We start from the raw sequence: 27,807 nt of genomic DNA, 5'->3' as shown, positions 1-27,807 counted from the left end.
AGTTATTACAATACATGTAAATCTGCTAGAAATGTTTCATTCATAAAGGAATTGAATGTAATGACAGTGGAGGAAGGTTCTCCTAAGGATCCTTCACCCCAAACAAAGGATTTTTCCTCCTTTTATATACATGTGGCCATTCCCCAATTACCACTCAATTACCTAATTAGAGAATGGCCACATTCCTCCTGTGGTTGTTGGCAGGGATGGATTTAACACCATCCCTGCCAAACTTTTTCACAACTAACACTATTTACAATCTCTACACTGCGGACGTCTGCCCTTCCACAGCGTCTATTGCGGAAACTCGAAAGGACAGCAGATGGCAGCCTTTGCATAGACGCAATTACGCTGTGTATCTACATGTGAAATATGCAGCAATGCAGCTACATAAGGAAAGCATTATGTGCCAGTCAGAAAGACAAGATGATAATCGTTATTATAAAAGTCCTTTTTACATAAAAAAAAACCAAATAAAAACAAATAAAATATATCTTTATTAATATGGACAAATGGGTAGAAAAAAAGCACAAATCCTTCATAACCTTGTTCAATTGCTATTGGTATTGCCATTAAAACCGGTTTAAGAAGCATTTAACTGATCATCTGGGTGACAGATGAAGGAAACCAAAGGGTTTCTGTGAGATGAATAATTTACCTGGTCTGCTCCACACAAGATTGACTGTTTGCGTCCACTCTAACAATTTAGTATCCATTTGTTTTGTCCCAGTATGTCAGCTATGCCACACAAAATTAGATTAGTATAAAAGAAGCTTGACTTTATGGTTGTATTGTATCAACGCACTGTTTGTATCACACAAACAGTGCATTTCCTGCCATGATATTTTTTGTGTTTTTAATGTTAATTCCAATGTTTATCACAGCCTTAATTACGCTAATCAAAATGTTAATCCCAGTACAATGAAAGCTGTCACACTTTTAAATTGTATCCAAGGTTTTATTTCTAAAGCACTTATAAACTACAGTAACAAGTTTAACACATAAAAGGAAAAGCGAATCAAGGAAAAAGTTGCCAGCTTAACCTGCGCTCCAACAAGCAGATATTTAACATTGTACTACCAACTAATACATCAGTCATTTAATTTTATTAGCTGATCACTTTATCAACCCTGACAGTTCACATCAAATAGCTTGACAGGCTCTCTGAGAAGTCGCCACTGTCACAGCTGTGTGATCAAACATTGGGGTGTCAGTAAAGTGGTTTACAGATACAGCAGCTGAATGAGAGTCTTTGCTACAGCATGTCTAAATGGTTCACCAGGTTTACACTCTCACAGAGCTGATAAGATGATGGCTATTTAAAATATATATATATATATATATATATATATATATATATATATATATGTATGCATTTATATATAGAGTATGCGTCTTTTTGTTTTCTCATCTGTGTGGTAAACATATGCAAGCCTTGAAGACGATTATTTCAAAAGATATTTAGACAAGATCGATGTACTGCGATGTGTCTCCCCCATGTCTGTTCAGCCATCAGCTAAACTTGTATTGCACTCATAATATGTTTGAAAGCCCTTTAGAGAGACTTTGCCCTGATTTCTGTTTTTTTTTTTTTTAAGTCCTTGTCAGCCTCCCTTCTCAGGAACATCAGGATGCTATAAAGAACGTATCAGCTGTGCTGGACGAAGCAGAGAGCAAGCTTTGCTCAATTCAGAGTGAGGTGGTGGATCCAGAAACGGCTGAGAAAGCAATAAAGAGTGCAATGGTAGGTGTCCATTAACAACTTTGGTATTTTATTCTACTCTGGTATTTCCAACGAAGACTGCTTATTCAAATGGTAGACCTATTTCCAGTGATGCAGTCTTATCTGAAAGTGTAGGACCTAATCCTTTTAAATTGATTGAACAGGCTATTCCGACACTTGCACATTTGTTAATCTACAGTGTATATAATTTCTCATTTGTTCAGACATTAACCCTTGACATGCTAAGCTCAGCTTGGCCCCGTGCAACCCTCATGTGTAGCCATTGTTCCTCAGAATTGCTATTTGGTGAAGTTTTTGCATAAACTATACTGGATACTGTTAGGGGGAAAACAGGATCTCAGTGTTTTTTTTTTTTCCTCTGGTTACAGAGCTTACAAAATAGACAAACAATACTGGAGCACAAACAAGCAAAATGTTAGGTTATTATCATAACCCTGGTTCCCTGAAATAGAAATGTAATCATTACCAAATGGGTATTTACCTACTGAACACCCAAATCCTGAAAATCCCAGAGGGCACAAAAGCACTGCGCTCGCAGATCTCAGCGTCATTTTACCTTCAAGTCCGCTGCAATCATGGACACAGCTACCTTGAAGGTTAATGGTTACATTTCTATTTCTGGAACCAGGGTTATGATAATAACCTAATGTTCCCTTTCAAGTACGAAATGTAATCATTACCGAATGGGTTAGTGTACCAAAGCCGTTTGCAAGGGCAAGATTGCAGACGACTGGAATGCTAGAAGGCAAAACCGAAGGCTGCCCTGTGCGTTACCATTCGTAACCCCAGTAACAGGTATCTAGGGTGAAAAAATTGAGAGTGTTTCACCTGTCTTTGTTGTAAGGGACGACTGAGAAGTCACCCTTAACACTAGTTCCAAAACCAAGGTTTTGAGGATCCATGACATTGTCTGTAGAACCTAGTAAAGGTATGGGAAGTAGCCCACTCCACTGCATTGCAAATGTTCTTGGCAGGTGCACCCTGGAATAAAGCCAACAAAGTTGCCATGCCCCTGGTGGAATGGGCAGTGAGCTTTTCTGGAAGGGACAAATTGGACAGCTGCTGCTTAGACAGGGGTTGACCATGGGACTTCGCCCCATAGCAGATAAAAAAAAAATTGTTCAGACTGCCAAAATAGTGGAAAATGAGCCAGGCCCAGATTTTCCGCATCATGCACCTTATATAGGGAGCTGTTGCCGAATGATCCCAGGAAGACTGGATTTCAGAGAGAAAAACTGGATTAACTGGGGGGGGAAGGTATGAGAGAGTCGGTAGGCTCATCATCGAAAATCGATTGCCTTGTTTCCCCTGCTGTAGGCCAGTGCACTTGTAAGAGTGTAATGGCCCTCTTGGGGTTAGTGGCACCAAACATTCCCTCAGTAATTCAGCGAGAACAGTTTCTTAGAGGGAAACAGCTGCCCAAATCTCTTCCACCTGCTCAGAGTTTGCAGATCGCCTGGAATGGCGCTGCTTCTTCCTCTTCCTTGGGGGAGGGGAAGGGAGAGACAGAGCTCGGAGGATGATGATGAAGACCATGAGGATTGAAAACCAATCTTTCCTGCATGGCATACTTTCCCTGGTGCGTCATCCGCTCTCCCGTGGTGCAAAGCCATAGGCTGAGGATGCAGCCACCTCTCTGAGAGGGGGATGTGGAAGAGCGCTGAGCAGGAGTAAAGGAAGCATTGTGCTCCTTAGAGCTGCAGGATAACCTTTTGTCGAGAGTAAGCTTGGAGAAAGGGGCACAAAGAACACCTGCCGTGCTTGTTCTCACTAGGCAGACTGGCCTTCATGTCTCACAGGGATAGTACCCGGGCATGATGTAAGGAGCAAGCAAAGCAGTGTAGAGTATATAGTTGTACAGTTGCTGCTTCAATTTGCTTATAGTTATCGACTGGGCGGGTCAAGACCCGAGCAGGACTGGTTTGGTACTGGATCGGTGACCTCGGCACTGGATGGTAGCAGTGGATCGGTACAAGGACAGTACTGGTAATGGTGCGGTAACCTCTATCCCGGTTCGGTACTGGATCATGAGCGGAGTGCACCGGTGACCTTGGTGCCGGTTCTGTACGGGTCCACCGGTTCGCAGTCACTGCAGGTGGTAACATACAGGGATGCCCACCTGTAAAAACCACTGGCAAAACCACTTGGTCAGTATACACAAGAGACTGACAAGAGAAATGGTTCTGAAATCGGTAAAAGCTACATACCATAGTTGAAAGGGAACAATAGTTACATTCATTTTTTTGACATACCGCATTGGATTCCTTATATAGTATTGAGTTGTATTCTCTACTACACGAATTCTTTGTATTTTACGATCACTGTTAAGGCACTTTTATTGACAATGAGGGTCATTGAACATTTTATCTGATGTATGTTTGTTTTGGATTTTTACAGTGCATGCTTGATATAGGGTTTCAGCATAATTTGCCAGCAGCATGCCACAGCTTGTTGCTCTCAGCACAGACAATGGTTTATATTTTAGAACAGATTAGATGTGAACTCCAGGCATTAAGCAATGTGCTTTAGGCTCCTCTGGCTCCTTATCAAACACTATTTTTTTTAATAACTACATTTCCATACTGTATTACTTTACAATGTACAGTGCTACTTGAGAATCTGTTTATGCTTGAGACAGTGTTTTGCTATAAAACATGCGTTCCTTGTCAACAACAAGCATAGAAACTCCTTTGACAGAGAATACAGAGGGACAGGAAATTAGCATGTCAAATATTTTTAGGTACTGAAAACAAATGATTGTCCAAAATGTTTCAGGTTAGTTGTTCTACAGTAAATCTACAGAAACTCAGATACCATGACAATTAGTGATGGTATTGGATATAAACAGATAAAAGCAGAATGGCAATGCTTGTTTAATTTTTCCTTTTTAGATGCTTCATGAAGAATTGGTACAACAGCAACCAACGATAGAGAAATTGGCAGCAGTTGCAAAAAGACTGCAGGACCAGGATCAAGGGAATATAACCAAAGGCTGCCTTGCAGGTTTTGAGGATGTTCAAGCACGCTGGAATAAATTGACTTCCAGGGCGAAGGATGAGGTTTGCACGCTGCAAGACGTTATGGCAAATTTAGGAGAGTTTGAGGTACACCCAATATTGTACTGCTCAGATTAAAAAGCAATGCATTACAACACAGGCTGAATAAGATAGGAAGCAGCTTATTAAGTCTGAAAGTTATAAATATAATACAATTGGTAGTATGTATATTTGTATTGTAGAAATGGATACATAAAACAAAAGGTACAGAAGCTGTTAAGTCCATGGCAGATGTTTCACTTGCTTATTTTTTTAGAATTGAATGTTCATAACATGCTTGCAGAGATTTATGATATGTATATATCAATCAGTCAATCAGTCTTTTTTTATATAGCACCTTTCATAGTGGAACACCATCACAAAGTGCTTTACAAGATGCAATAAATACAAGAAAATCCATAATCTTCAAATACAGAAATGCATAATACATGATATACAGTGGAAAGTGCATAATGCATGAAATAGTACAATACAGTGGAAAGTGCAGAATACATCAAATAGTACAATATGTGAAATATGTATTTTTTTTTTTAGCTCTGCATTTAGTAATCGAGGTTTAATCAGTTTCCCAGATTTACTGTAGCCTGCAAGTTTTTTTTCCCCCTTGTTACATTAACCAGCAAGTTTTACCTATTTAAATAAAAGGGGAACTGTAATGAGCCATATCACTTGTTTAAATGTAAAACACATTTTTGAATCAGAGCTGTCACCTGTTTGGTTATTGCCCACATAGGATAAATCTGGAGAAGTTCAGAAGTGGATGGATGGAGCAGAGAGCTTTGTGACCAAAGAGAATGTTGCTTTGGAAGATGCTGAGAAACTTCGGGAGGACTTGGAACAATGCGCGGTTAGTGTGACATTCCTCCTGGTTTGTAAGAGTAGAATTATATACATGTCCATGCTAAAGTTGCTAAACTGAATTGTTTTAGAAGTTATTAAATGGGTTGGGGGAATTGTGATTTGTGACACAATATTCATTTTGCTATCAAGTTGCTATTTAATTCTTAATATGCTGTGATCCTGCTGCAGTGACACGGATCCCTGTGTTGGAAGATCTTTCTTTGTAGGAAATCTCTCAATAATTTTTACCTCCTGAATTTTATTTATAATGAAACCATTAAAAAAAGGTTTATTTTGTATGGTGTTTCGGTTTTGTGTGAATAGATTCATTCATTTGAAATAAGTTTGCACCGAATATATCATTTCAGATGTTTGTGAATGAAATGGAAAGTGTGGAAATAGCTTTGAAAAGCATGAAAGACTGTGAAGCAGCACTGAAACAGCAGGCATTCCCAGGTCTGGGAGGCTGGGGACAGACAAGACTAGCAAACTACCAGGCGAAATGGGAGAAACTAGCTAAACAGGTGGGCATGATGGAGGTTCGTCATTATGTGCTAAACCACAAACAAACCTGCAAGTCCTACACACAACTGCTCAGACAAGAAAAACATCCAAATGTCAGTTCTTTTAATTTTCTTACATACAGGGCACCCGTACAAGTCAACACAGCTGTGTGTTGCAGAGTGGCCTGGTAACATTTTTAACTGAAACATAGCTACAGGTAGCTAATTATAATTTTAGTCAGTGATATTAGTGATGGACGTGCTTCAAAGTTTGTTATTATTCAGAAGAAACAGAAAAAGCAATAATATTTCTTCAATGATCTTTATTGTGTTTTATATATACCGTATTCCTTCGAATTTAAGACACCCTCAAATTTAAGGCGCAACCCAAATTGACCACCTTCGATTCTCAATTACACTGTTGTATCATGCAAAACTGACATGAAACAGAGGTTGTAGATTAACCATGGAGCTTGTTTATTGTGCTGTGCACTGTATAATACTTAAGATGGCATCTCTGTTGTACACACACCACCACTCACTTACAGCATCACACATCCTGGCAATAGCAAGCATGACACAACACTACATGACATCAGGCAACATGTAACCCAGCAACCACAACAGCACTGAACATTGCTTGGCATGTCGAAATACGGGCATCTGATCAACATTTCAGATCTGTCCAAGCTGGTACTGTTTGTTAGAAATGCTGAAATTGTAAAGGTTTCTCTTGGAATTCCTCAGGAAGCTTGGTTTGTTTTTTCTCAGCAGTGTCACGTTACTGCTTGTGTATTCGGGCAGATGCCTTTGTTGTCTTTTGTACACGGCTAGTCACGTCTTGTTGCCGATTTTTAATACACGCATCACTATAATGTACTCGAATTTAAGACGCAGGCTATTTTCGAGGAGCAAAAAATGATTAAAGCGTGTCTTAAATTCGAAGGAATACGTTAAGTTTAGAAACATGCTTCATGGCGATTTTTGACAATATGTCCTCTATGTGTGACATCATTGTTTGCCAGCACTGTTGACTGATCGCAATTTACTGTAGCACATAAATGTCAAAATGAAATGGCAGGTGGATTTTTGCAGATACTTTGCTTCACAGAGCATGTCTATTAAAACAGCATTTTATGTTTAATGTACTAGAGAAGGGAATGTTTTTCTTTTTTTTTTATTGCCAGATTTTAAGCCACCATGATCGGATATCTGAAAACCAGGAGAAGGCAGAGAATTTAAGGAAAGACTTGGCGGAGATGCAAGAATGGATGAGCCAGGTGGATGAGGAGTACTTGATGAGGGACTTTGAATACAAGACTCCAGAGGAGCTAGAGGGAGCTTTGGAAGAAATGAATGTAAGCCTAAATAATGATCACTAAAGGCCCCTGGTTATGGAGACACAGGGGTTAACAGCAGTCTAAGTCTAGTGAGTCCTGGAACACACACCAATACAAAGCCTCTGTGTCATGAAAGCTGTACAGCTGCAGAGATAACATTCTTAAATTAGATGTGAAAAATCCCTAAGGCATGTAATGTGATATTGGTAAAACCTTTTTACCCTGTTTTTAAATAAAAAGTACATTTAATAATAAAAAAAAACAAGTGATAAACCAAGTATACATTGCTTCAGCCACAGATGTGGAATGTTAATTACACTGTTAACATACCCTCAGCTGTTCATTGGACAGGTGTGTGTGTGTGAAATCAGTCTGTTTATACTGCATTGAAGCTCATTAAGGATCTGTTTTTTATTTTTGTATTTTATTGGATGGTAGAAGTCTACAGTATGTTGAATCACACTGGACACATTGTCTCCCATGTTAAGATGCTAACTAATGCATTACCTTAGAAAAACTTGTGGACACCCTGTGTTATCATTGTTTCTGGTCTGCCCCCCCCCCCTTACAGAGAGCGAAAGAGGATGTGTTACAGAAGGAGGTGAAAGTGAAGATTATGAAGGATAGTATCAGCATGCTGGTGGGAAAGTCGCCCTCTGGTGGCCAGGATTTGATGTTGAAACTTGCCGTTATGTTAAAGAATTATCAGAAACTTTGTGATCGATTTCGGAGCAAATGTCACACTCTGGAGGTAGGCGTAAATGTATAAAAAATGTATGCATCTTTAATCGCGTGACTTCCAGCGTTTACTCCTTTTTACCCCATTTTTAAGAAATGTATTTCCACATAGCAAAGCCGTACCAATAACAGGCAGATCCTTGTTATCGCCTTACCTTAAAATGATTGTTTTTCCCATTATTATAATAAGTTAAGTAACCCAAGTGGAAGTCATGCGCAGTCCAGTTTGATTCTTAATCTTTTTCAGGAGGTTTGGTCTTGCTGGATTGAGTTGGTGCAGTATTTGGATATGGAGACAAACTGGTTAAACAATCTGGAGGAGCAGGTCCAGAGTACAGAGAACCTGCTAGACAACACTGAGGCTGTTAACGAAGCACTAGAGGTAAAAATGAAACAGACAGATGCTTTCTAATCTAACTCATTACATTTTATTTTAGATGTTCCTTGTTATGTATAGAATATATCTATTTTAGTCACCAGTGGTTTGTTTTTATTGATGTCATGGTGTTTCTCTTTAAATTATCCCTGATAAACATGTTGCTGCCTTTTTAAAGTTTCCAAAGTTTTTAATAGTGAGGGTCAATGGGGTGGCTATTCATTACTGCAGTGGAGGTTGATTTGTATTTGGTATTACTTAGCAGGGGAGCTTGACTATGAATTTGTAAGTCTCTACAACCATTTCTCCTGCTTTCTTTCTCCCAGTCTCTGGAGTCTGTTCTGCGCCATCCTGCAGACAACCGGACACAGATCCGGGAGCTTGGACAGACACTGATAGACGGAGGAATTCTGGATGAAATCATCGGTGAAAAGCTGGAGGTCTTTAATACACGCTATGAAGAGCTCAGTCACCAGGTACGGGTTGGGGGTAGTTTTGTACTACTGTGTTTTTGTTTGTTTTTTCTGGTATATGAATTTAGAGTGATCAATATTTATTTATTTTCCCCCAATTTGGAATGTCCAGTTATGTTTTTTTTCTCCTCACCGCAGTGAGTCCCCACACAGCACAGATGTTCAGAGGGCATGTGAGTGTCCTCCAATCTCACAAGCTTAGAGCCAGAGTCGCTTTTGCGCCGAGCAATCCAGAGCAGAGGTGGGCAGGGAACAGAGATCAGCCCTTCTTTTTAACCACTCTCAATGTGCTCGGTGTCTGGCCAGTAGGGTTCGCTGTTGCACGATGAGGAGAAGCAATCCCTGCCAGTTTCCCGTCCCAACCTGGGAACTTCCGAGCCAATGTGACGCCCCCCCCTTGGGGTCCCCAGCAAAGTTTGACCTCTTTGCACAGCCTGGACGCACACTGGTACCGTCCAAGCTGTGTGACTCATCCTGATCTCCCAGCGGCAGTGCTTTAACTGGATGAGCCACTCGGGGGACCCCTAAGTTCTGCTATAGTTTTGACTGGAACTTTTAACTCTGCACACCTGTTGTTGCAGAACAGTACCAAACAGTGGTAGTGAAAGAGTTAATCTGCATGTTTTCATGGCTATCCTTTTCAACCAACTAATCTGGTCTGTGTAAATTCCCCTGTTTTAGGCTGTGAGGAGGCAGATCTCTTTGGAACAGCACTTACAGTGTCTTCGGGAGAATGACCAGCTTCTGCAGGACCTTCAAGAGGCACTGACACAGTTGGACCAGCAGCTGACCTCATATTTGACTGACAGGCTTGATGCCTTCCAACTTCCACAGGAGGCACAGGTGCTTGTCCATACTGCGTTAGAATCTAATAAACTAGGTTTATTTCAATAAACAATACATCTGGAATTATTAGTAAAAAATATAAATTGTTACTCAATTGGGAATTCAACATTTTAGTAGAAAACAATACATACAGCTGTTCTAGTAATAAACAAGTAAATATTGAATAATAAATAAAAAAGCCATGGCATTTTTTTCTGTTCTGTTTGATACTAGACCATTCAAGCTGAGATTGCTGCCTATGAAGTTAGCTTGGAGGAGCTGCGACGAAGGAATGTAGGCAACTTCCCCCCTGTCACCCCAGAGGGCAAATCTTCTCGCGGGGGTACTTTACTGGACATACTCCAGGTGAGAGATGGACAAAGGTGTCCTTTTGATTTAATGATGTTATATAGGTACTGTATGACTGAGCAGGTTCCATAGACTCTGCATGAGAACTGAAGGGCACATTGAACAATTTGTCATTCCATTCAAACGTTTGTTGGGTAATCCAGTAACATCAGTAAGAATTTGAATAATGTGAAATACCCATTCCTGTTTACATCCATTATTCATTAGAATATCGGTGCTGTATGAAATGTGTAGAATTGACTTCAAAAGCTGCTTTAACACAATGTTTGCATTTATTTATTCAGTATTATGGTACTTTATTTCACAAAGCAAGAATGCAAATTCATCACTGCTAATTCTTTATCTATGTGCCTAACATTCAACCACATGTTATGTCAACAGAGAAAGCATCGGGAGATATCCACGAAATACCAGCTTTTCCAGAAACCTGCCAACTTTGAACAGCGGATGCTGGATTGCAAGCGTGTACTGGATGGTGCCAAGGCTGAACTGCAGGTGTTGGATGTGAGAAGCGTTGACCCAGATGAGATAAAAGCTCAGTTCGATGGATGCATGGTAAAAGAGTTATCGGATCATACAAGCCATATAGTATTTGAATTTTTTGTTTACTTTTGAATAGTTCCAAGGTTTGGTAGTCATCAGGCAGTTAAACCGGTTCACTTGCACATCCTTTGAAAATATCTCAAAGTAACTGCATGTTAGATGTAGGAACCATTTATTTACCACTCTGTGCTATTCATTTTATTTTGTTGTGCTGCTAATATTCTCCCCCCCCCCCCCCCCATATCAGAAACTCTACAAGACCTTGAGTGAGGTGAAATTGGAGGTGGAGACCGTAATTAAAACAGGAAGGCAGATTGTACAGAAACAACAGACTGACAATCCCAAGGGAATGGATGAGCAGCTAACTGCTTTAAAACTCCTTTACAACGACCTTGGAGCTCAGGTAAACAGTGTTAAATTTGCTCAATGGAGATTAAAAATAGGGCTTGTGGGAGTCCTGAACACCACATTGTTATATGGCTTTGTGAAAAGTGCCAAAGCAACAAATAAAATAAGAAAAAAATAATTGAAACCTTATTGCCAGTAGGAGGCCCAGACCAAATTTCATCATAATTGAATACATTCCTGTTAAGATACAAACAAGGGGCCTCTATTTGTTCTGTTCTGTAGATATAGGGAAATTGTTACATATGTCTCGTAGACGATTCTGTTTATAGTTTTTTGATGGAGAGAGTATTATTTGGTTAAAATACAGACTTTACAGACATATTTTGAAGCATAATTGTTTTTTTTTTGCCAGTTCTGCTCAATGCTCCTTATTGTCCTCAAGCACAAACTTGTTATAGGCTACAAAAACTAAATTATGGGTATACATAATTGTTTTTTTTTTTATTTATTTTTTATTACTTTTCTTGCAAGTAGGGCACCAGCTGTGCCTTTTGTAATGGGGTGATTTGTAATAAAAACTGCATTGTAAAAACACTGCTGCCCAAGGTGGATATTTGTAATTCACTTAAGTTTTTTGTTTTTCTTTAGAACATTTTTGTAGCTTATAAAGCACCACTGAACTACAAAGAAAGAAGTGTGAAAATTTGCTGGCCTACCAAAAAATTGTGTAGGTTGTTGGCCATGAAATATCTTTGTTATGCCTGGAATTTGCACAAATATCCTAGTGTTAACAAGGATGCCCTCCCCAAAGTACTTTGTTTATTAAATATAAATCTGCTTACTGTCTTTATAGGTAACAGAAGGCAAGCAGGACCTGGAGAAAGCCCTGCAACTCTCTCAAAAACTGCAGAAGGAGACGACAGCCCTGCAAGAGTGGCTCGCTGCAACAGAGACCGCACTAAACCAGAAGAACGCTTCAGAAAACATGCCAGCTGATGCTGATGCGGAGATTGCCTGGGCAAATGTAGGCTTGTCTTCAAAATGATATAAAATACAAAATATAATAAACGGAAGGAATTAACATACAGTAAAATACAGAATTATTGTACATGGGGTATTACAGTTCATATTTGTGTATAGGTTAGATTATCACACAATTGATTACTTGCATGTATTCAATGTTTTTGTTGTCCTTTGAAATAGAAAATAAAAAAATGTTTTTTTGGGGGGCTGAGAAAAAAAAAAAAAAAAAAAAAAACGGGCAATCTGTGAATGTGGCTCTGAGGGAGTGACAGCTGCAACACTGAAGCTTCTGTCCTCAAAGCGAACAGCCTGCCATTCAAGCTGTGTAAGTAAACAGAGACAAGACTGGCACGTTTTCCAAGAGCTTGATTGTCTCCTGTATGAAGTTTGGTGTAGTTTTAATGCAGTAGTTACACAGCTAAGAAGGGATGCATAGTGTAAAACTGAACATGGCTGATGGCGGCTACTCATAGAGCACTAAGGAATCAAACATATCCGATGGAGCTTGTGAAGGGGTCGGGGCAATTAAAGAAATGTTTTTGGCTAATGCAAATTCCCTGACCATTTTATTTACGTAACATTCTAAGGATGTTAGCTAGCCTTACTTCACTGCCTCCTGTTGTTTTCTGTCTTTCATTCAATCTGTATCAGGGTCTGAAGTGTACGGATTTTAAGATGTTTTAACTTACTGTTAACGTTAGTTTAACCAGATGTGGTTTGTTTACTCTGTATACAGAAAGATTTAAATGGAATGATTTTGGTGAAAATCGTGATGAACTGCAGTTTACTAATGAGTTTTTGTTGGGTGCAGGGTGTGCTAAAGGAACTGGAAAGGAGAAAGGCTGGCCTGAGCAGCATCACAGAGAGCAGTGCTGCCCTGCAAGGCCTGGTGGAGGGCAGTGAGACTGGGCTGGAGGAGAGGCTCTGTGGGCTCAATGCAGGCTGTGGACGAGTGTGCACCTGGACTGAGGACTGGCTTAGCACCGTGCTGGTGGGTAAAAGGGCTGTAGTATATAGTATTTCTTTATGGCTTTATTTTCAGCAGTTTTTATTCTATATTGACGACCTATGATTTTTAAAAAGAATGGCAGGATTGTCTTTATATGAGAGGATCTAGATTGATGAATCTGGAATCTCTTATTACTGATACAGCACTTGCAGCCACTGTGCTAAGCGTTCCCTCCCTTGATTTCAAACCAACGTCCTGCAAGATGATAGAATCCTTTTGATTTTAACAGGATATTTTTTTATTTTATTTTAAACCTACTTTGATGGATTACTAATATCTGCTGTTGGATTCTACTGTAGAAACACCAGAATGAGATGGAGATCTTCGATGAGAATTTGGCTCACATCAGCACTTGGCTCTACCAAACAGAAATTTGCTTAGATGAAACAGAGAAACAGTCCTCAAGCCAGAAGGAGGAGGTCATCAAGGTAGTGGAACGTTCATTCTTCCTGATCACGTCATCTTGTGTAAATTTAATAAACACAAGCCACAGACTGATGCCTTGTTGCCATTTCTTCAGAACCTGCTCTCTGAACTGGATGATGTTAGTTTACGGGTGGACAGTGTGCGGGATCAAGCAATTATTCTGATGACCAGCAGGGGGTCAGCTAGCCGTGAAGTTGTGGAACCCAAACTGGCAGAACTAAACCGCAACTTTGAGAAGGTTTCCCAGCATATTAAGGCTGCTAAGGTAAATATAGTGTTGAAAGCTGCCAAAGATTGCTCTGCAGTGATGTGACTTAGAAGTGTGCAGTAAGTTAGAGAACATGTGACCTATATATGACTTTTACATCCTTATTGCTACCCTAACATGTAAAGAATAGTTGAAATATATTGAATTGAATTTTCAGTATTTGTATTTATTATGATGTTTTTGTTTTTTTTTATTGTTTTTTTAAAGATGTCTGTGGGTACAGAGCCCTTGACCGATGAAGTGGGTGTCAGGCAGGAGGGGCAGAAGATGGAGAAGGTCCCCTCTGGTGACTTGCACCTGTTTGACAAGGACCTGCAGAACCTGCTCAAGAACCTGGACAGGCAGCTGGATTCCCCCGAGCAGCAACCTCAAGATGATGAAAAAGTAAACACCATATTGTTTTAAAGAATGTTCCCAAAACCTACAGTATATTCACATATTTATTTTCATGTATTTTATGTTGATAGGCTCTTATACAAACAGATCAGTTCTCACAGCTACCACAAGCATGAACACTAGGCACAAGCATATTTGAGAAATACTATTTGTTATTAAAGAATAGAGTACATATCTTGATCATGTGACTGTGCACATTTACAATAAAGGCAACATTGAACTGAAATCTCATACCTGGTGGAGACACTCAGTTGAAGCTAGTATCTTTTAAATCCCAGTGCAAATCAACACTGGTTTATTTTAGGAAAATGATCATATCCCCTAATGAATATAGCCGTGTTGTGAACTGAACAAACAGAAATGAAGTAAAAGAATATTCAAGTGCCTTCACTCATTTACAGATGGATGAAGAAAAGGCTCTGATAGAAGAGATGCTGCAGAAGGGAGAGCAGTTGTTACAGCAAACCTCAGGCGACGGCAAGAGAGAAGAGATACGCAAGAATCTGTTAGTACTGCAGACCAAGTACAGTACTCTGAGGGTAAGCACCCAATCTGTTGCTTCTAAAGTATGTTAATTTGGAGAAGTAGAGAGAGTTGGAAACCTATAGCTGTATTTAAAATGTATACAGGCAATACAGCAGATGAACATATAGACACACAGACGTCCACGATCAGCATGTAGTGTGTGTGATTCAGTCTACCCTGCTGGTTATGCTTTTGTGCACTTTTATCTTGAGTGTTCGTCATCTGTAAACTTTAGTATTACAGTTCAAGTCAAGGTGACCTACTTATGCACAAGTTACGGTTAATGAAGGCTATATCTTGAACGGCAGATCTTATGAATTTAACTTTGTTACATTATTTGCTGTGGTGTGAATATCTGTCATGGAACACAGCTGATTGGCAGAGCTGTTCAGTGCTGTATTTTATTGTCAGGTTTAGAGAAAGCCATACTCGGTCTTTTGTTATGTGGTTCTGTTTATCTTTTTGTGTGTATCTGTATGTTATTAATGTAAAGTGTTGTTTGTAGGAGTTGAAGTTAATCCAGAAGAAGCAGAACGTTGAAGTAACCCCAGGATTTTCTCAGTTTAAACGAGAAAAGGACAGTCTGCTAAACTGGATGGATGAGACGGAGAAACGGTTGTCAGGACTGCATGGAGTTGAAGATGATCAGAAGTTACAGGTAACAACTATCAAAAGGATTCAAGTAATTCCTTTACTGTGTTAAACATTCCCTTGGTACTGACAGGCCTGATCTCACACATAACCCAAGGTAACACTTAACTCGGAAGCTCTGATGATGCAGCCAATTTTTATTAAGCGAATGGCTGTGATAAAGGCTGACAGCTGATCAACATGTAGTGGTTACTTCTGTTAGTACGGAATGGTAATGTAAAGCTTTGATGTATTTTTGATGAGCTTCCACAGGCAACTGTTTGGTTGCAAAAGGTAACAACTTTCCAGCTAGCTGATTTTGCAGTTTTTTTAAATCTGCCTATTATACGAAAAAAAAAGTCTAATTGAACTATAGAAATTAAGGGATGTGATTGGGTCCAGCTGAGCTTTTCGTTTTTTCAGGAGTTGCTGCAGGAGCTAGGGTTAAGAAAAGAAGAATTTGGAGCCCTCCAGAAGAAGGGACAGAACTTATCCCAGTATGAAAGTGTAGAACTGAACAGCGAGCAAGTTGATAGGCGTTGGCAGGAGATTGAGAGCCAATCCTTATTGTTTCAACAAACACACTTCAAAACCTCTGTAAGTGCTTCCACAGTAGGGTTTAAATTAAATGCTCAAGATCAACGTGAGTATGATAATCTTGACTGTTTGAAATATGTGTGTGGTTGTGCTTGCAATAATAACTTTGTTAATGTTTAAGCGTTACTTACCAGGGATCATTCTAATCTGAACTGGATAAATGAGTAATAATGTTTCAAGAACACAAGTACATTCTGAACCAAATGTTTACAGAAAATGGTACTTTTAGCATCGAAATAACCACATATGGACCATGTTAATTTTTTAAGGTGGTATGAAAACAGGTGTTTACCAGATTTAACCCTTTCAGGACCGGCTTTGTGTTAACACGATCATACTGAAGTGGGCTTCTAGCACCGCGATAAAGAAGCTGCCTGTTTTGGTGGCTTACAGGGCAACCGTACTGTACAGTACAGGCTTGAAACACATATCAATGGATAGGGGAGGGACTGACGTTCACTTCTGTGTCCCCGTCCCCCCCACCCCCACCCGTGTGATGTCACTGAGAGGGGCATTTAGTGTCTAAAAGGCGGAGATAGATACAACAGTCAGGCAGAAGCAGAAACAAATCATCAGAGGAACTGGTTCAGAGCTGATAAAAAAAAAAAAAGGGGAAACACTGCAAATCTGATGTATTTGACTTATAATTATATTACAACATTTATTCTGTGTTTGCATTTACTTCTTTTTTGCAACGTTTATAAATATCAAGGAATGAGTGGATATAAGCAATATCCTATTTAATGAACTAAATGAATCAGGTTCCTTTTTTTTTCCCTTGCTAAAATTTTATTTATAAATATTTATTTCCAGATTAATAAATTGAGAGTGGTTTTCATTATCGCTTGAAAACCCTGAGAATAAACATGTATTATGTCATTGCAATCACTCAGGTGACACAATGTCTTGTAATTTGCCCAAACAGCAATATTTTCAACAAAACTTTCAGGAAGTATTGTAGAATAACACACTTTTATACATGTATATCTAAGCTGAATACATAATTTAAAAAAAAAAAAGTTTGTATGGTTTCTGAAGTGCTTTTATAATGTTCCCCAGTGTTCTAAAAAAAAAAAAAATTGACTTTTAGTGAATTTTTAAAGGAAGAGAGTCAACTACCTGGTCCTGGAGAAGCCTCCCACTAAAAAATGCTTGGCCCTGAAAGGGTTAAAATGAACCCTTGCAGCATCTGTTTAGTATTATTACTCTGTCTTCTATCCTAACAGCAAGTACCTGTGCATTACAAGGCTGTGGATGAACCATCCCTCTTGCCTTCTGACTACCTTCTTGAAGTTAACAAAGTCCTACTAGCAATGGCAGACATTGAGCTGTTGCTGAATTCACCAGAGCTCAGCAGTGGGATATATGAGGACTTCTCCAGTCAAGAGGATGCATTAAAGGTAAACATTTAATCCTTTCCAAATACGAGATGAAATATGAGGCATCAATGATGTAGGTTTTTAAAATTAAATTATTATTATTTTATTTTTTTATATATATAAATGAGGTACATTCTGTTTTAGAAATTCAGCCCGATTGTATTGATGAATATTTTTTTTTTTATAAAACTCGCTGACATTTCATTGAGCTCACTACATTTATCAGTCAATTACTTAGTGAGGTTGTAGAGGTTTTTATAGACACCCCTATATTTTAATTTTGTTATTTTCTGACATTGTGGATTTGTCAAGTGCATTTAGTGAATAAAATAGAGCGATTCACTAAAATTGATTTCAGACCCTTTGGGTGCCGCTTGCACCAATCAAAAAGAATGGCGATTGGGGTGTCATTAGAGATTGCTTGCCAGTGGGCCTCTGATTTGAAGTTGATCCAGTTAGATGCAGTCAGTGAGAGATAGAGCTGTTACTTTTATTTTGAAATAGTCGACAGTATAAATTCACAGGGCACTGAATTGTCAAAACCGTTTGGTTATCTTGTCGGTTGAAAACATGTTTTTTGTGTTGCAGTATATAAAGGACATGCTTGAAAAACTTGGAGAGCAAGTAGCTGTCATTCATGAGAAGCAGCCCGATGTGATCCTGGAAGCGTCGAGGGTTGAGGTTGTGCAAATTGGGGACGGGCTGACCCAGCTGAATTCAGAATGGGATAGAGTTAATAGAACGTACAATGACCGTAAGGGGTGAGTTCACACAGTGTGGGGTTTTAAAATGGCTTTATAGTGCAATGTTAAGCTCTTACATTACCTTTTCAATTTAAGTCATTACTTGTTTCCTGCTGCACAGAAAGACCAGGCTTGTGCTAGTGAAATATATTACATGCAGTAATTTTTTAATCTTTTTTATTGAGAAAACAAGTTTCCAAAGGAACTGTCGGTCCATGATTGTGGAGTGATTTTATATGATAACCAAAACCTCAGTGCATTGGCGAGACATAGTTAAGTGATTTGAAAGGGTTAAAGCACAATTTTTGTGTACCTTACGTTTTGGGGCCAGATTTTTCAACAGATTTTTAAAGCAGTGCATTTACCTGTGTGGATTTTTGTGCATAGTTTTGAAACATTTGAAAGTCCAATTTTAATACGAAAAAATATTGGTGCAAAAGATTGATAAGTCTGACCCATATTTTTCTTGTAATAACATGCTTACTGTAATAATGTTTTGAAGGTAACTGTGTTAATTAGCTAGAGCTGACTCTTGACTTTGCAAAAGTAGGTAATGTAACAAATAGCTTTAATAATCTGAACACCAGATAAAAGGGTTCCTGCTGTACACAATAGGCCTTTTATAGATCCCATATCTGCTGTTAACATATTACTAAGATTAATGGATGTACAAAAAGCTTTCCAAGGAAAGTAGCGGCTAGTAGGCTGTGTGGTCCACTGGTTAAAGAAAAGGGCTTGTAACCAGGAGGACCCTGGTTCAAATCCCGGCTCACTCACTGACTCACTGTGTGATCGTGATCAAGTCACTTAACCTCCTTGTGCTCCGTCTTTCGGGTGAGACGTTGTAAGTGACTCTGCAGCTGATGCATAGTTCACACACCTTAGTCTCTGTAAGTCGCCTTAAATAAAGGTGTCTGCTAAATTAAGCTGGTTTGTTCACAACTTTTGTTTGTGTCATCTTTAATGTATAGATATGTTTGGATTATTAACAAAAGGCTTTTTTTTTTTTTTTTTTTTTTTTTTTTTTTTTTTTTTTTTTACATTTTATGTTTAAACTGTCCTGCTTGATAAATTGGACCTGTGTTTTTATCAGTTATAGTGAAAAAATGACCTGAGTTTACCTTATTAAAATTATAATCCAGTCATTCTGGGCTGTCCATTGCTTACCTTATATCTTATTTACTAAGTGAGCCATGACTGACTTACACTAATAAAAATTGATGTATGCAGTTGGCATGTGTATGAATGAACAAGCAATAGTTACATAGACATTCATAATTCTGTATAACCTTTAGACTGAACTAGTTATTGTTAAACTTAAAAAAGAAGATACATGCACAATACACATTCAATGTATGCAATTAATTATGGAGCAAATAACAACTGTACAATCGTGACTGCTACTGAAAGACCTTGGCTTTTTACATCTTCTGTCTGGCACCTGGGCTTTGTTAATATTTCAATAAATCACTCCTTCCAGTTTGAAAATGACAGTGCACAGACTACCAACAAAAGGTATATCACTAGTTCCTTTTCGTTATTTGAAAAGGTGAGGGAAACCTTTACCAAACTTGGACATGCGACTTGCTCCTGTATGTAAAACATAAATTTTATTTTAAATGTTGGAAAAATCTTGACACCATCTCTTGTTCTAGATGCTTTGACAAGGCTGTGGAGGAGTGGCGGCAGTTCCATTGTGATTTGAATGACCTCACACAGTGGGTGGCTGAAGCTGAGCAGTTGCTTGCTGGTGGTAGTGGTCCTGATGGTGTCCTGGACCTTGACAAGGTAAAGATGCAACAGCAGGTCTTAATTTTCATTGGTTTGCTACTGCTATTTCAGCCACTGATGCATAGAACACGATAGTGTACTGTGTAACTCAGTATGACGTGCAACGCACCAGCTTTTTGTTGAAACCGATTTGAAGAAGGAGTTTTAAATTTTGCATTTGGTTTAAAAACAAGAAGCCTAAATTAGGTTTCAAAGGGGAAAAGCACAACTTGCAGTCTGGGAGTATTCCTACACTGCTGTAGTTTCATAAAAAAATACGTTGAAGCAGTTTTAAATGGTGGACTAAATCTTTAACTGAAAGTGGCAATGGAAGCCTAATTGTAAAGTGTGTTCTCCTGTAGGAGCTTGAGGAGGGCCTGACTAGCCACCAGTCCATCTATTCAACTTTAAACAAGACAGGAGAGAGAATCATTAGGCAGCTTTCTGTCCCAGACAGCAGCCTCTTGCAGGAGAAACTGAGCAGACTTAATAAGAGGTGGAAAGAAATCTCCAGGGAGGTCAGAGAGCGGCAGAACAAGTAAGTACCAAATCCAGGCCAGTTATTGAGTTAAAATATATTGGCCAGTGCTTTTGCCATTGTATTCCAATGAGCCATGAGGGTTAATCACAATGCCGGTCGCAAAAGCTAATCAGAAGGAAGCTTGCTGAATTCTGTGCTTGTTGTGGAAGATAGTTTGACAGGTGAGAACTTAAAAGGGTGTGCTTCATTATACTAGATAGTTCCTTTTTATTTGCTGTCTCTACTATTGCTCAGTTTTGGCTGGTGCGTTTATAATCCTGTGCGTTTTCTTTTTCCACAGTAAGCAAGGAAGCTTAGCAGGTACAGGTAAACCTGTAAATTGATTCCCCACTGCTTGCCTGTGCTAATTGCAACCTGCATACGTAATCAGCAACAATATATCTGCAGAAAAATGTTGCCTGTTTTTGATTTTCTTTCTGATTCTTTCTGATATACAGTATATATGTTTTTGTGTATACGACTAGACTTAAAGAGAAAGACCACCAGCTGACAGATTTCCTGAAGAAGACGGATGAACTGGGTCTCTGGTTAGAAGAGGCAGCGTGCACTGTAGGAAATTTACCAGTGACTGCTACAGACAGAAACTTGAAAGAATTAAAGGCAAGATGTATTGCAGTCTTTAAATTCAAATAACATTGATTTATCCAAAACCTCTGTTAACTAAACAAATCCCTTGGTAAACTCATGTGAAATGCTCATTTACCATGTCAAGAAGACATTCTCTCATTTTATATTAAATGAACAGGATTAGAAATCTCATATGCATAATTTTACAGCAATATTAAAATGATCTGAAGATAAAAAAAACAAAAAAAAACTATTCTCAATTTGGTCTTTGGGTAATCATTGGTTATAAAATTAATGGGTTTTAGTTTTGATGGTGCTAAAATTAAGTTGGCATTGTGAGTCTTGTTGGAACTGTGTAAACTGAGCATTTTTAAAATTTACAATTTAGACTTCTTCATAAATGACTCATTCCCTTTTTTTTCTCGCTATAGGCACTGGCAGAAGAGATGGATTCTGAGAATGAAAAACTTAACTGGCTCAATAAAAATGGACCTCAGATACTATCAAGCAGAGGCATGAGCCTGCAAGAAAGAGATAAGCATGTTACCAGGCTGAGAGCTGTAAATATGAGCTGGAGCAAGGTACTTTTAAACTTGTCAAGGCTTTTAGGCACTTGAGCATACTTGGTTAAAATCGGATCATATCAAATGCCATCTTTTAGCACCGTTGTGTGCCAAAAATATCTAGATTGGTTATGGAATATGGACAGCCGTTGATGGTTGTATGTTTGAAAAATGACAAACACAACAGGTTACAAATTCAAAGTAGATTGGAAACGCTTCTGATTTAACGTTTGACGTAATTACAGATGCACCAATTCCATATTCCACTGAAAGTATTTTTTACAGTACTACCTTTTTCCAGCTTCTCAACAATTTCAAGTCTTTTGTGAATTGTTAAAACCACGTGTTTACGTTCACTCGTCGACATGATTGAAGTCACAGAGTCACTGACCTAATAGTAGAACCTGCCAGTTCGTAAAAGAATGCGTACTGTGCAGTACACCTGTATTTTTCTTCCTTTTTTGCAAGTATGGTTAAGCTGCAACCTGGATAGTCTGCTCACGGATAATTGAGAGTTGACTGTATGTGTGAAAAGTGTAACACTTGTCTTGTGTGTGTGTGTGTGTCTGTGTCTGTGTCTCTCTATCTCTGTCTATCTATATAATACATTTTAAATACATTTTAATAGGTATCCAGGGAGCTTTTCGACAAAGCTGGGGAGGTTGAGGTTAACCTCCAAAACCAAAGACAGTTCTCTGACAAAATTAACCAGCTCTCTGACTGGGTGAGCCTGAAGAGGCAGAAACTCAGCACAAAAGGACCCTGTCAGATGTCTGCTTCAGAGCTTCAGGTATCTTGCTCCATCATACAAGTTATTGAGATGTAATTCCAAGGCCCTTTTTAAACACATTCAAAACTTATTTTTCCCTGTAGAAAATGCCAGAAGAAAAAACTTACGCTATCTGTTTTGAGCTACAAAAACGCTTTAGAAAATGTTCTTTAGGATCTAATTACAGTCTTATGTAACATTTGCTTTGTCTAACATATGTTTGTCAGATGAAATGGGTAGGCTTTTACCTAATAACTGTCCTTATGTCATGTTTAGCTGTGTTTACAAGAGTCCTTAATTTCAGTGTCTAGCTGTGCAAAGCAACTCTGAAAAGCAAGTTGAAATATAATTGGACCAGAATTGTGAAAATCAAATCAACAGTCTTAAGTGATTTTTATTTTTTATTTTTTTTGCCAAAGTACTGTATGTATGGTTGATAGTATGTATGGTTGAAATTACAGTCAGTATGATTGTGTATGCTAGTTTATCAACGTTGTCTCTCTAAAACTAGCCAAAATGATTATGGGTTTTCCAGATGTTGGAGACCACAATGAAGGAACGTAAAACTGAGATGGAAGATCTTCTTGCCACATCTATTGATCTTCAGAAAAGGCAGCAGTTACTTCCTCAAGAAAAGGTACTTGTACATGTTTTACATGTGAAGAATATACACAAATAACATATTTTACATAGTGATGGGACAAATATCTGAATATTCAAAGTAATATTTTTTGACATGTATTCGGATACAAAAATGAGATGCTCATGTTACTACAAATTACAAAAATAACTTGCACTTATTTAAAAAAAAAAAAAAAAAGGCAAATGAAAAAGTGGAAGCCTAGTTGCGTTACTTTAAATAAAGTAATATGATATAGCTGTACGTTTCTGTATTTTTTATATATCAGTAGTCTGTTGCACGTGGACGTTTGCATCATGTACAAATAGTGATGTCAGCCCAGCATACCAAACTGTTACCTATGCTCATGGTTGATAAAGTCATTTATTAATTCATGATATCTCCTCTGCATCTATATAGAGTAAAATAGATCAGCTGGCTGGTGATTGGAAGGCACTTGACTTTATATTGAAGGAGGTTGTTAAGCAGCCCACTGTCAGCTGTACTCAGCAGGTCACACAGCAAAGGGTTACAGGTATGGCATTTTTCATCAGCTAATACATGTTCATCTTGTCACTGGGCTCCCACTGCGTGTTGTAACATTTTGGGGGGAACATTTTGGAGAGGAAATTGTTGAATATTAATTTGCTGGTTGCTTTATTCTCTCTCCTGCCTTTCTGCACTGTAGTCCCCTCCGTGGTCCAGATGGCCAGCCTGGTGACCTCAGATGCTACCCATCAGACTATGCAGAGTCCAGATCTGGTAGCCCCCACAGATCTGAATGAGAGAGCCACAGAGCTTGCTGATTGGCTGGTTCTGATAGACCAGATGCTGAAGTCAAACATAGTGACTGTAGGGGATGTAGATGAGATCAAAGCCACTGTCGAGCGCCTAAAGGTATATTCTTTTAATTTTATGGCAGTTCTTAATGGGGATATGAATAGAACCTGTGTGTTCCCAGTTCCCACTTATTGAACATTCTGCAGGGTAATAAAAAGGAAGGTTTTGTTTTAACGCTCTCACAATGTTGAATGATACTGATTTTTGTAATTTAAGTTTAAAAAAAACAAACACATTTTTAAAAATGATATTTTTAGTGCTAGTAATTTATTGTAATTTGTATTTATTTATTTGATTTGTTTATCAAAGTAACCTACAGTAGATGGTTTCAAATCCTTTTTCTTTCTAGAGGACAAAGGCTGATCTGGAGCAGAGGCACCCTCAGCTGGAGGATATCTTTACCTTGGCTCAGAATATCAAGAACAAGACCTCTAATGTAGATGTACGGACATTCATTACAGAGAAATGTAAGAAGAATAACACATCACTCTACATTTTATTACAATCTGCTTGGGTCCGTGTGGCAGTACTCCACAGAATCACTGCAATCCTTGTTCAGTTAACAACTGAAAATATGTGTGGGTGTATACTGCCTGTCCCTGTAAATGCTCCAGATTTTGTTTTATGGAGCAAAAACACATTCTTTATAAACTGTTTATTACAAGTAAAGGTTTCATACTGTGTGATTTTAGTGTAGTTGTAATTAGTGCGTCCTGATACCTGGATTTCTACCAGTTTAGAAGTATTTTCCTAAAATGTACCCTGTCCTAATTTTCATATAGATTCTTTTGAATGGAAAAGTGTAGAGTGGGACACCCACTGTAATGGTGGGGCAGAGTATCTTTCAACATAAAGCAAATGTAATTTGATAGCTCTGGACACCACATATATATATATATATATATATATATATATATATATATATATATATATATATATATATACATCACACACACACACACACAGTGAAATGTTGTCAGTAGTTTATAGAATAAAACAAAAATGTTCATTTTACCCAAACACATACCTATAAATAGTAAAACCAGAGAAACTGATAATTTTGCAGTGGTCTCTTAATTTTTTCCAGAGCTGTGTATATATGTATATGTGTGTGTGTGTGTGTGTGTATATATATATATATATATATATATATATATATATATATATATATATATATATATATATATATAATATATATAATTATATTTTAACTTGGACTGTTCTGACAAGAGCATGTTCGCAGAAAGCATGTTCTTTTTTCCTTCAGTGGAACGGGTGCGCAACCAGTGGGACAGCACTCAGCACGGTGTGGAGACAAGGCTGCAGCAACTAGAGGACATGGTGACTGACAGTAACCAATGGGAGGAGCAGAGGAGAGAGGTAGAGGTGCTCATTGGTCAGAACGAGGTGCGCCAGCACAAACTGCAACAGCTGTCCAAGGAACCCCTGACCAAACAGCTGGCAGATTATAAGGTTAGCACTAAATAAAGGGCAAGATGGGAGTGCCACCTTGAATTACATGTCATTATTTTACATTATATACATCTGAAAGTATATTCAGGTAAGTCTTGTGTGAAATATACAGTCACAGACAAAGTATTAGCACCCTACACTGCTTATACCGTAATTGAAAGTAACAAATTAAGGACAAGCATTTTGTGAAATTAACCGCTTTTTTTAATAAAACAAAAAGCAAAATGCACACAAAATAACAAATATTCTTTATAAAATAATAAAAAAAAAAAAAAATAATAGTCCAAATAAATGTCCAAAGTGTTGGCACCCCGACTTTACTATTTTGTGTATTCTCCTTTTGATTTTATTTTGGCTTTCAGATGTTTAAGATAATTGATAAACATGTATGTTATATCTTTTTGGTGAAATCTGGGCCGATTCTGTTTTACATATTAGTGCTTGGCTGCATCTTTTTTCAGATTAGTCCAAATGATTTCTATTGGATTGAGACCTGGTGATTGCGAAGGCCATTCCAGATCTTTTATCTTCATTTTCTTCTAGAATTCCAAAGTTGATTTAGCCATATGCTTTGGGTCGGTGTCGTGCTGGAAGATAAACTGTCTGCCAGTCAGCCATTAAGTATGGGGTGCCAGTTTTTTTCTCTGTGATTCGCAGTGCATTTATAATGTTTACTATCATTTACCTGTATACAAGTTGTTGGGTTGGGGTGGCTAATGTGGATTTTCTTTTACCCTTTTCACAATATATACATTAAATATAGAATATTTGTGGTTGCTGAAATGAAGATATTTTTATGGTGAAGTAGTTGCACCATAAGTGCTGCTAGTTGCACTTCATAACAGCCTTTCCAACGTTTATTAATGTAATCACATTGTTTTTCTGAAATATTTTCTTAAGACAAAAAGGCAACACCATTCATCTTTGTGGTTCTAGCTGTGGTCTTGTTAAAACAGTATCACACATGAGCAGCAGAGGGTGCATGTGCAACACAAATGACGAGGGACAGATTGAAGTTGATAGAAATTTGGCTACAGTCACTAGAAAAAAAAGTAAAAAAATGTATATTCCTTTACATCAAAAGTAGCCAAAAGCCAACTGTTGTGACACCAGCCCACTTTTACTTCATAAAAACTGAAAGATATAATCTGGGGAATGGCTAATCTTTTGTGTTGTTTTTTTCATAGATGTTTTTGCAAGACTTGAACAAGGGACAGATTGCAGTGGCAGCCTTCAATGACCTCTCTGGCAAGCTGCTCCGTGACTATCCAAATGATGACACCAGGAATGTGAAGGAGGCCACTGACAGGAACAATACGGCATGGAACACAATAAATAACAGGTTTGTGAACCCAACCGCAGATTCCCTATAAAAACCTTGATTAAAGTGGGTATTAAGCACAGCATTTGTTTTATATAGACATGCTAATATTGCCATTTTCAGGGCTTACATTATTCCCCATTCAGTCAAAACACCACCAGAATCAGTGACTTCAATACAGTAGTAGAATTCCAACAAGTATTTGAGGGAACTTGTAGGGTTTTGAAATATGACTGGAGGCTCTCGCAGTTAAACATTAAAAACTGGCGCTTTTCTTCACTTGGTAGGGTTCATTGTATTATGGATCTGGGGCTTCTGGATTAGCACGAGCTCTGGCCTCAGACATTTGTTTCACATGCAGAAAATGTAAGGTCATTGTGACCTACCTTTTAACACACTAACAATCGATTGGCTAGTCCACCGACTGTTTATATTTGAGACCCGCACACTATTGAGTGTAAAATATAATTTCCTTTTTCGATTACTGTATTTGTTTTTTTTTTTTTTTTTTTTTTTTTTAAAGTCTGCAAACACACAAAAATAGCCTGCAAGTGAATGGTAATAATGTATTAAGATCCGGTGGTGTCTTGAAATTATAAATGTAACTCGTTAAAAAGATATTATGGTTGAATGATGTATCATTAGTAAAATGCAATGCCATGTAATGTACAATATCCTGGTGCCTGGGTTGCCTTGAATTTTGTAGCAGTACAGAAGTATACAAGGAAAGAAAAACAAATAACTAAAATATCTGTCACTGTACAAATAACTAAAATATCTGTCACTGTATCTAATTTTCTCTAGAAACAAGTATATCATTTATTTTATAAACCATTTTTTTTCTTCTCATCAGTTTCCAAACTGCGTGTATGTCTAATACCCTTCCTAAAAGATATTAAAATCATACCTTGAACTTCAAAAGGTACAACTTAGACTTTTATTTCTTATAATAAGGCATTTTTATAAGCAGCTTAATGTCAGAACAGTGCGTATATAACCTGTAAAGTAAGTGAAAGCAATGTGAATTCATGGAAAGCACTGTTGTAAAGCAGGTATTTTAAAAACAATGTTCATAACTAGTTTCATGAGTAACATTTAAATGTTCAAAAGGAGAGAACTTACACTGATATCAGTTCTGTGTATGCATTTATCACATCGAAATTGAAGCAAGCTTATTATGCAGGAGACAGGGA

At 38.1% G+C, this 27,807-nt stretch overlaps 1 protein-coding gene across 3 annotated transcripts in view; it reads left to right on the top strand.

The window, feature by feature from the left end:
- The window catches only part of LOC121316956 (utrophin-like), a 224,518-nt gene that overhangs the window by 61,759 nt on the left and 134,952 nt on the right, over window positions 1–27,807 (top strand). For all 3 annotated transcript variants that reach the window (XM_041252376.1, XM_041252375.1, XM_041252374.1), the window contains exons 22-54: window positions 1,599–1,744; window positions 4,636–4,848; window positions 5,534–5,647; window positions 6,009–6,164; window positions 7,331–7,501; window positions 8,055–8,234; window positions 8,469–8,603; window positions 8,924–9,073; window positions 9,752–9,913; window positions 10,130–10,261; window positions 10,646–10,819; window positions 11,055–11,210; window positions 12,009–12,179; window positions 12,990–13,169; window positions 13,487–13,615; window positions 13,708–13,878; window positions 14,089–14,265; window positions 14,679–14,816; window positions 15,308–15,460; window positions 15,856–16,029; window positions 17,256–17,429; window positions 17,997–18,169; window positions 19,807–19,939; window positions 20,284–20,459; window positions 20,927–21,062; window positions 21,461–21,610; window positions 22,221–22,382; window positions 22,897–22,998; window positions 23,401–23,515; window positions 23,669–23,877; window positions 24,170–24,287; window positions 25,088–25,293; window positions 26,481–26,635. In XM_041252376.1, the coding sequence (XP_041108310.1) occupies window positions 1,599–1,744; window positions 4,636–4,848; window positions 5,534–5,647; window positions 6,009–6,164; window positions 7,331–7,501; window positions 8,055–8,234; window positions 8,469–8,603; window positions 8,924–9,073; window positions 9,752–9,913; window positions 10,130–10,261; window positions 10,646–10,819; window positions 11,055–11,210; window positions 12,009–12,179; window positions 12,990–13,169; window positions 13,487–13,615; window positions 13,708–13,878; window positions 14,089–14,265; window positions 14,679–14,816; window positions 15,308–15,460; window positions 15,856–16,029; window positions 17,256–17,429; window positions 17,997–18,169; window positions 19,807–19,939; window positions 20,284–20,459; window positions 20,927–21,062; window positions 21,461–21,610; window positions 22,221–22,382; window positions 22,897–22,998; window positions 23,401–23,515; window positions 23,669–23,877; window positions 24,170–24,287; window positions 25,088–25,293; window positions 26,481–26,635 (5,191 nt within the window). The remainder of the gene's footprint in view (window positions 1–1,598; window positions 1,745–4,635; window positions 4,849–5,533; window positions 5,648–6,008; window positions 6,165–7,330; window positions 7,502–8,054; window positions 8,235–8,468; window positions 8,604–8,923; window positions 9,074–9,751; window positions 9,914–10,129; window positions 10,262–10,645; window positions 10,820–11,054; window positions 11,211–12,008; window positions 12,180–12,989; window positions 13,170–13,486; window positions 13,616–13,707; window positions 13,879–14,088; window positions 14,266–14,678; window positions 14,817–15,307; window positions 15,461–15,855; window positions 16,030–17,255; window positions 17,430–17,996; window positions 18,170–19,806; window positions 19,940–20,283; window positions 20,460–20,926; window positions 21,063–21,460; window positions 21,611–22,220; window positions 22,383–22,896; window positions 22,999–23,400; window positions 23,516–23,668; window positions 23,878–24,169; window positions 24,288–25,087; window positions 25,294–26,480; window positions 26,636–27,807) is intronic.

The sequence above is a fragment of the Polyodon spathula genome, chromosome 6 (genome assembly GCF_017654505.1).
Source record: "Polyodon spathula isolate WHYD16114869_AA chromosome 6, ASM1765450v1, whole genome shotgun sequence".
Lineage (NCBI taxonomy): Eukaryota > Metazoa > Chordata > Actinopteri > Acipenseriformes > Polyodontidae > Polyodon > Polyodon spathula.
The sequence above is the reverse complement of the archived record's forward strand: the minus strand, read 5'-3'. Positions and strand labels throughout refer to the sequence as shown.